The sequence below is a fragment of the Xiphophorus hellerii genome, chromosome 1, assembly GCF_003331165.1.
Source record: "Xiphophorus hellerii strain 12219 chromosome 1, Xiphophorus_hellerii-4.1, whole genome shotgun sequence".
Taxonomy (NCBI): Eukaryota; Metazoa; Chordata; class Actinopteri; order Cyprinodontiformes; family Poeciliidae; genus Xiphophorus; species Xiphophorus hellerii.
Genome location: NC_045672.1, coordinates 28,143,168 through 28,152,476, shown reverse-complemented (window position 1 = coordinate 28,152,476; position 9,309 = coordinate 28,143,168). Strand labels below are relative to the sequence as shown.

Below are 9,309 nucleotides of genomic sequence, written 5' to 3'. Positions count from 1 at the left end.
TAGTCTCTCTCGCTCTCTCTCTCTTTTTGCTTTGCCTCTCTCTGCTGGCAACCATATAAGCTTATTCTGCTCTGCTTTATCTCATAGATGAAATGGTCGAGTTGAGAAGGCTCTTTGGCAGACAATAAAGTTATGTGTGTTGCTTGTATGAATTATTGTATCTGTCATTTTGGCTCAGTATTAGCTTACTCTTTCAAACTCTTGTGTTTAGATCTGGGATGGAAATAGAAACAAACATAAAGTTTTAAATGACCACAAGTTCAGAAAAACTTCCAAAGAGATCCACATGGGAGCATATTCCATCCTGAGCCCTTATTTTTAATTCCCTAACGGTGCTCATTGACCTTTCTCTAGAAAATACACACAGTTTATAAATTTCCCTGAATATAATTCTAATCTTAGGAAATTATGTGTGTTTTTCAGATACAATAATCTTTTATTTTTGCGTAAATGAAATGCTTCTGGAATAATTTGTGTATTGGTTTTCACTTTCTAACTTGTAATTTCAGACAGCTTGTCTGTTTGCTCCTATGGCATTAAATTTGAAAATAGTGACATCTAGAGGAAGCCAATGGAAGTACAGTCCGGTCACACTTTGCGTCATCTCTTCCTGTATTCGCTGGCACAGCTGGGTAAACGTAGTAGGAAGCTGTACGAAGTACAATTTCAAGTTTCGCCTATGCAACAGAAAACCGGAAGTAGTTTTATATTATAAAATAAGAGTACTAAAAAATGCAGTCTTTCACTTCTTTTACTGAAAAAAAGAAACATGAATTGGACAAAGTGCATTTTCTACAGAGGACCAGAGAACGAAAATGTTGATTTCAAAGATGTTTAAATTTGATACTTATTTTCATTCATTTTATGATTCATTAACAATGAATATTATTTTTATTATTTTAAAAAATTTGAAGTAGGGTTGGACGATATGACAATATTTTGTTGGACTATTTATGATAAAAATAATGAAAAACAACATCAGTTGCACCAGTCACATAAATAAGTGAGAATTGTATCACTAAAGTGCACAAACTAACTGTATTTAACCATATTTTTGAATTTATTAATATTTATTGATGCTTTCATGTAAGAAAATAGAATAACTCCAACAATGCTGCCAGTTTGTTTTGTCTTTTTTAAAACCTCAATAATTTTAATTTGTCATGAGAACGACAAATCAAAATTCTTACTACTCGACAAAACTGAAAACGATAAATACCCACCGTAACTTGAGGCCAGGTGACAGTTGTCTGAGATCTTTGCCTCCTGGGCCCGTAAACAACCATGTGAGCTAAAACTATCATCAAATTCTTACGTAAAGGATGTCTCGCAATCTTTTTTCAATGGCACATAGTTAGTTTTCATCATATTAACATTTATACTACCATTTACAAATTGCTGAACTCAAATTTACCATTATTTTGTTTTGAAATGCTGTTCCGGAAGTGGTAGCTCAGAATGCGAGTGGTTACATAATTCATTAGAACAGTGTTAGCGGCTAACCAGTTCAACTGAGTGACCTGGGAAATTATCGGGAAATCGACACCATTTTTCACGCTTCCTCTTGTGTGTCTTTTCTGTTGACGTGGACAGAACGGCACCACACTTTTTAGAGGGTTTGGGTCGGAGGATCAATTAACTCCGGGATCGCAGAGTGACATCTTGACTGACTTACCGCAGGTCTGTGGAACTATCAAACATTAACGCTAGCTAGCTGCTGATGTGTTTCCAGTCTTCCGTAGAGTCGTTGAAAGTCACTTTTACTATCATTGCAAATGGCATTTTAGTGCCAGGTGGATATTTGAGACTATTTGCTGGCAGAGAAGACGCTAATGTAGTAGCTAGTGACCACGATTGTACTTCACTTACGGGTGAAAGTAATTCGAACTGCGTGCTACAATTTTTTTTTTCTGTTTGTGCTTGTTTATTACTGTAGTACTATATAAACAGTAGGAGGACCAGTTTAAGTTTTGACCTTGTGAATTGGGCTGAAAACCCGTCACATCTCTAATGTTCAAAATCAATTATTGATTGTAAATTAGACCACAAACAAGACATTAAAGGCGTCTTTACTTAGTTAAAACCTATACGGTCAGAGTATTTAGGTTTTAAAATTTATTTTCACGGTTGTTGTTGTTTTTTTGCTTTTTTTGTTTGTTTGTTTAAGTTTTTTCCTGTCTCTAAGACAGTCTGAATAAGGGTTCACAAGTGGGATTTTCCTGTGGGCGTGTTGAGGTACAGAAAACTCCGAACAGACGTGAATGCGGCATTAAAGTTGAGGCAACAGTTTGATCAATGATGAATGTACAATCTACAAAAATGAAATTATATAAGTAACTATTTTATGAAAAGCTGAACACTAACTGTGTAAAACACCATAAGAATAGTAATAATAATATATTGCTGTCATGAACAACATAAATGACTAAAAGATTTAAGGGAACCAAAAAGAAAACTTAAATACTTTTTTTTTTTTTTTGCACCTATAGCTTTTTGAATGTATTGAAGCACTTTCAGTTTTACAGCCGTAGATTTTGAATTGAATTAGATATGAATTATTTTCCAGCTTTCTGAGGGAAAATAATAATAATTAATAAAAACTAAAAACTTTGGAGAAATTGAATTAATACAATTTCAATGTCTATCTGCAACTAGACAGAGACATTTTAGAAATAATAACCTGCCCTACCCGTATTCCTGAACTCTTATTTGTTGTCAATGACTGAAAATTTATTGATTTAGCTGTTTGATGATTAAATTTTGGAAAAATTGGTCTCCGCAGTTAAGAGTGATGTCAGCCCGCCTAGAGTCTACCATCTAGCTTTACAATTTACTTGCACTCTGAATTCACATCAACTCACAGGAGGAGAGGTTTTGAAATAAAAGCAAATTATTATTTTTTTTATTTTATTTTTTTTTTCAAATATTGATCTGGAATAAAAGGGATATTTATTTTACTGCTGCTACTAACGATTAGTTTAGTTATTGATTATTCTGACAATTAACCAGATAAATGCAGATGTGGATCCTTCCAGTGTTTGAAATACACAAAACATGCAAATAAACAAATAATTAAACTGTTTTTAAATAAGAAAATAAACATTTTATTGCCTAAAACGCAATAACAGCTTTACTTTACAGTTGTACCCTTTACAGATGTATCTTTTGTAACGAAGGATACATCTATAGCAAAAATATATATATATATATATATATATATATATATATATATATATATACTTCTAACGTGAAAATATAAGCCCCTTTTTTTGCTTGCCTTAATAATAGAGTTCAAGGCTGATCTGTTGACTATTTTTGGATTAATAATTGGGTGGCAAATATTAATTATTGTTAAGATTTTTTTTTTGTTGGTTTGTTTTCTTTTTACAGCATTTGAATGTGGTGAACCTAAAACCAGTCCACTTTAGGAGTTCTAGTTAGAACATATCTAGATTTTTTCCTGGTAAAAGCAGCAAATCTTTATATTTTTGTCCAGTTTTGGCCTAACTGCCGCTCTGAGTATGATGTTCTTTCAGCAAATGGCCCTTTTTAAGTCTGTAAGCTCCAATTTACAAAATTAGTTGACAATTATTTCAGTAATTGATTAATCACACTTATTCTGTCTTACCCATAGTTTATTTAAATTTCTGAGACATGTCTAGAGATGATTCTATATTTTTTCTAAAAACTGTATATATTTTTTGTTCAATTTCTCAAAGCTGATCTGGTTAAGCTTTTGCCTTCATGTTTTTCCAGAAGCGATCATGGCTCTTTGCCGAGATCTGTGGTCCAGGAACCTCCTGGCTCTCTCTCTGCTCTTCTACTTCCTGCTAACTTTGGATGTACACGCGCGTCCCGCCAACATGTCATCCTCCAAGGATAAGTCTCCGGCCACTAAGGACGAGAACGAGATCCTTCCACCGGACCACCTGAATGGGTTAAAGATGGAAATGGATGGCCACCTTAACAAGGACTTCCACCAGGAAGTGTTCCTGGGGAAAGAGATGGACGACTTTGAAGAGGATTCAGAGCCAAAGCGGAACAGGAAGAAGCTCATTGAGATTTTTACCAAGTAAGAAATGTATTTCTGGCACTCTCTAGTCAGCTTGGAGTCTCTGCATTCCTGAGCTAGACATGATAAGATCAGTTTGCTGTAACGCTGAAGGTCAAGGCTGAAATTGCTAAATATTTCAACACTGAAACAAAAGAGTATCCTTTACTGTCCCTCATGGCGGTAATCAGCAATGGAAGCTGAAAGATAACCAATAAGATAAAAACAGCAGAAAGGTCAGTTATACAACATAATAACTGTAATACAGCCAAAAATGCTGCAAGGAATCTAGTTAAGGGTGTGTTGCAATATTGGAATTCTGCAGAAATACTGTGGTTTTGTAAATGCAGAGTCACAGTTCTGCTCGCTTCAGGCCTCCTTTATGTTGCACAGAAGATGATGGTGGAGAAAAATTTAAAGAGCAAGCTCAGTAACCACACACATAAGTCTGCATTCCAGGTAAACCTGCTGTGTTGGTTCATCTTTAATTAACGTGGCAACTTAGAAACAAAAAAATTTTGTAACTTTCTCTTAAATTCAGCTGAAATCAGTCTAGCAAAGATAGAAAAAAAGACACATTTTTGAAACGTGATGAGATCTCGAACCTAAATGGATTCCATGGATTTCTAACAGATGACGCCATTAAATGAGATTTGTGCATTTTTTCAGAAGAAAGAATTGTTTTGTTGGAGTCCAAGAATGACCTGCAGAGCAAACAAACACAGTAATGTTTCACTTCTAATAACTACTAGCATTTCGAACCTCTACAGTGTGAGTTGTCTTGCTTTCTTAGTGTGTTACACCTCCTACAAAACTGACAGTTATAACACAGTTAAGTGATGAAATCTTGAACCAAAGAAACTTTAGTTTAGGACCTGTATTCTCAAAAATACTAAAAGTAGCTTCTACTGGCCTCTTTTAAGGACAGTTATTTGAATTTTCCAAATTGTAATAATCTAAATTTAACTATTCATAGGGATTTTGATGATGGCATTTGACAAAATGCGATGTTGTGTGTCTCATAATTGCTTGTGTTATGTTTTTATCATGTAAAGCACTTTGAACTGTCTTGTTGATTAAATGTGCTGAACAATTAAACTTGACAAATTTTCTTGGAGTTTTACCTCGGTAAGATAAAATTTATTCACAAAGCATCTTAGGCTTTAAGAGAAATCCTAATATGACAAAATGTTTGGAGTTGTGAGGAGAACTTTTAGTGAATTTAAGAGTGTCTTAAACAGGGAAGACGGTGGAACGACCAACAGAAAGAAGAGATATAAAATAGATAGGCACTGCTCCTCTGTCTTGCTTATTTTTCATGTCCTATACTTTAAATTTTTATGTTGGCCATTTCAACAGACTAAACAGGTTTATACAAGCAGGCAAACACAGTTAATTGCTGACAGTGGAGCGTCCACATTAACGTCAAACATTTGAGGTAGTAAAATGACCAGCATGGCAAGAAACAGCGACAAATTGCAGTAATGATGGTGATGCAAAAAGGTGCAATCAAGCGAGGGCGGCAACTAATTCGATTTTATTCTGATGATTAAAGTATACAAACCCTGCAAAGTTTTATTCATCTGACTACGACTGGATAATAAATCAATAACAATATATATTGATATAGACATATGATGATGTCAATAGAATATTCACTGAACTCTGATCCAAAGCCACATGGCATTCTGGGAGATGTGGGCAGAGGAAAACTTTAATAGCTCAACCTCTAATGGCTAAGTTAGTGACATTAACTAACTCACTTACTCATTCTTTGGTTACCTAACAACTCACTCACTATTTGGTTACTTAGTAACAATCTTTTGAGTAACTGGCACAGCAGCAGTTTCAGGTTTCGCCACTGTGCCTCATAGCTGCTTAAAAATAAACAGTGTGGAGTGAAAACTGTGGATAAAATAGCAAAGGTCATGCCACCAGTTTGGCAGTATTTCAGATATTATCGATACAGACTGATATGAAACTCTTATACCTCTGAACCAGGAAGGGCATTTTTTGTTCCCATTGTTGCTATTTTTGTTTTACAAGCTTGAGAAAAAGTTAAGACTTAAGATTTTTCTTTTGTGAATTCTCTCGTTCCAGAGTCGACGTCAACAAGGATCGGAGTGTGAGTGCCAAGGAGATGCAGCACTGGATCGTGGAGAAGACGAAGGAGCACTTCAAGGAGGCCATGGAGGAGAACAAGAACAGTTTCCGGGCCGTTGATCCAGATGGGGACGGTGAGAGTCTCAGATTGATAAATATTTAAAATGTATTCATGAGCTAAATAGTTGTTTGTTTTTGCTATTTTTAGGTTACGTAACATGGAATGAGTACAAAGTCAAGTTTCTCGCCAGCAAAGGTTTTAATGAAACAGAGGTTACTGATAAAATAAAGAAGAAAGAAGAGCTGAAACTGGACGAGGAAAGTAAGTAGATTTAATGCTTTGGTGTTAAATGATGAAAGGCTTTAAATCTTTGTTATAAACTGTTTTTCTTCTTTTTATCCCTGCAGCTCAGGAGGTGTTGGAGAGCCTAAAGGACCGCTGGTTTCAAGCCGATAATCCTCCTGCTGACCAGCGGCTGGATGAAGAGGAGTTCCTCTCCTTCCTCCACCCTGAGCACAGCAAAGGCATGCTCAGATACATGGTGAAGGAAATAGTGCGAGACTTGGGTATATTAACATTTTCTAAATCTTTGTTACATAAACTTGCTGTAAGTCATCATTGGAGCTAACACTGATGGGGAAATTAAATGTAAAAGGCTGTTTTGTTTTGGTATCAAGGAACCAGACTTGTGCAATCTTTAAAAATTCTCATTTTTAATGTTTTTAGATGTTTTATTTTTTACTTTAAGTGCTGATTGGCTCAAACCTCGAACCACTAGTAAAGGACTGACTGGTTCAGTTCTTATAAATAAATTAAGTTAAAATATTAGATGTTGAAATGCGCTCTGGTTTTAATAATTACTGTATAACGAAGGATAATTTAAGCTAGAGATGCACCAATCTGATACTAATATCTGTATCGGTCCCAATATTGGAAAAAAATCTAGCTCAGATGTCAGTGACAATGTGCAGAAGTATTCAGGCTAATTCTATGAATTATGCTCTGAGCGATGTTGTGTTTTATTAGATATTTTAGATTATATTTAGAATTCCTATTTGCACTTTCTGAACCATTTGAAAGGTTTGTTGCAATTTATTTTTACTTGTTTGACCAAGGTAGTCAATCTATTGTTTTTGTTTTTGTCAATTCAGCTTTTTTTTCTGTATCGGATCGGTATCGGCCGATACTAAGCCTTAGATATTGGCATCAGAAGTGAACCAAGTGAATCAGTGCATCCCTGATTTAAGCTATGCTGAGTGTAATTTAAAGGTGTCCTGTGTTTCCCCTGCAGACCAGGACAGAGACTGGAAGCTGACCCTGTCGGAGTTCATCTCTTTACCCGTGGGCACCGTGGAGAACCAGCAGGGGCAGGACATCGACGACGATTGGGTCAAAGAGAGAAAGAAGGAGTTTGAGGAAGTCATCGACTCGGACCGTGACGGCATCGTAACCATGAATGAGCTGGAGGTGAGTCCTGTGCTGCAGATAAAATGCTTTTATCTGCAGTAACTCACACTAGCGCTTTAACTTTATCTACCACTGATTACTATGTTGCTATAGCACTTTAGTATTGGTGCAATTAATGTTTATCACTAATGTTTCAGGGTTAGCATAACTATAATTTTAGGCCATGGTGGTCACCACAGATAATGTTTTCAAAATTCCTTTTCTATAATTTTGCTCAAATAGCTCAAAATTTAAAAATGGTGTTCTAAATGTTCCCGTCTCTGTCTCCCAGGAGTACATGGACCCGATGAATGAGCACAACGCTCTGAATGAGGCCAAGCAGATGATTGCAGTTGCAGACGAGAACCAGAACCACCGCTTAGAGCTGGAAGAAATCCTGAGGTACAGCGAATACTTCACTGGCAGCAAGCTCATGGATTACGCCAGAAACGTGCACGAGGAATTCTGAGCACAGAGCTTACAGACGCCTTCCCACCTCCACACACACACACACACACACACACGTGCACCCGCACACGCCTACACACACCTCCTAAATCTGATTCAGGGACAAGTCTGGATCTGTTGTTTGTTTTATCCCATCACTGGCTTTTTTCCCCCAAACATTGAAAGTTAACACGATGTACTTTCTGTGCAACATCAAACGGTAATTTGGGGATTTTGTCTTTTCCGAATAAATTTCTTAAATTGTGAAATGTGTGTATATGATGTATTTTAGCCCAGAAGGTACTGTTTGTGTTGGCTGGTGCAGTCATTTCACCAGCATGTCTGTATACAGTGTAAATATTGACATTTGTTGCATAGTCATATGCTTGTTGGAGAGAACAGAGCTACTTGGATGTAATATAGACAGTTAGTCTCATTAATAAGTCATTGCTTTGAGTTTTTGTCTAAAATTGATTTCTGATGCTCTTCTCTAAGTGTCACAGTAGGAATAATTGGATTGATTGAAAACCTGTTAATGTTCCTAAAAGCTGCATCAGTAAAATATATATATATGCAAATAGATATATATATCACATAGCTCTTCATTCAAAGTAGCTAATTACAAAAAGAATTAAGAAAGAAATTAATATATTACCAGTGGTTGTTACTTTGATGAACAGAAAAATAAATTGCATCTGAATGCAACATGTCTATTTTCTTTCATAATGATTAAAGCTCTGACTTTTCTAACAGCAGCTTAACTTCTTTATACTTTTATTCATGTGGATGAAGATGGATTTTATTTATTGACCCGTTTAATTCTGAATGTTTTAATGCCTTGCACTTATTTACTTTGGGTGTCCTTGTGTTGGTTCCTCATAATTATTCAGGTTTCTGTGAAATTCTCTGGGTATTTTTTTTTAATTATTATTATTTTTAAAAGCATGAAGAAAAAAAAAAAGTCCACATGGAGCGTTTGGGATCCTGCTGCTGGTTGTGCTGTCCTCGATTCGATTGTAAAATAAGATTTATAATAACAGAATGTTTCGGCTTTTTAAAATGTACAACAAATAAACGTTTATCAACCAAAACACAACTGAATATTTGTAATGGCTTTGTTTTCTTTGTGTAAAGAAGCAAACTGCTAAATGAAGCTTTAGAAATCTGCATTGATCCTGTAGTTAACATGTTAAGTTAAAAATTAGTGCATTTTTTTATGAAATCTGAATCTTTTATTCCATTATAAAACTGACAACATTCT

The 9,309-nt window shown here is 35.5% G+C and overlaps 1 protein-coding gene across 1 annotated transcript; it reads left to right on the top strand.

The window, feature by feature from the left end:
* Positions 1-1,469: 1,469 nt before the first annotated feature.
* Positions 1,470-9,149, top strand: sdf4 (stromal cell derived factor 4). Its single transcript, XM_032558263.1, has 7 exons — positions 1,470-1,680; positions 3,757-4,072; positions 6,152-6,288; positions 6,363-6,476; positions 6,563-6,721; positions 7,447-7,622; positions 7,894-9,149. Exons 2-7 carry the CDS (start codon positions 3,765-3,767, stop codon positions 8,068-8,070), a joined length of 1,071 nt encoding a protein of 356 aa, XP_032414154.1. The 5' UTR covers positions 1,470-1,680; positions 3,757-3,764; the 3' UTR covers positions 8,071-9,149.
* The last annotated feature ends 160 nt before the right edge of the window (positions 9,150-9,309 follow it).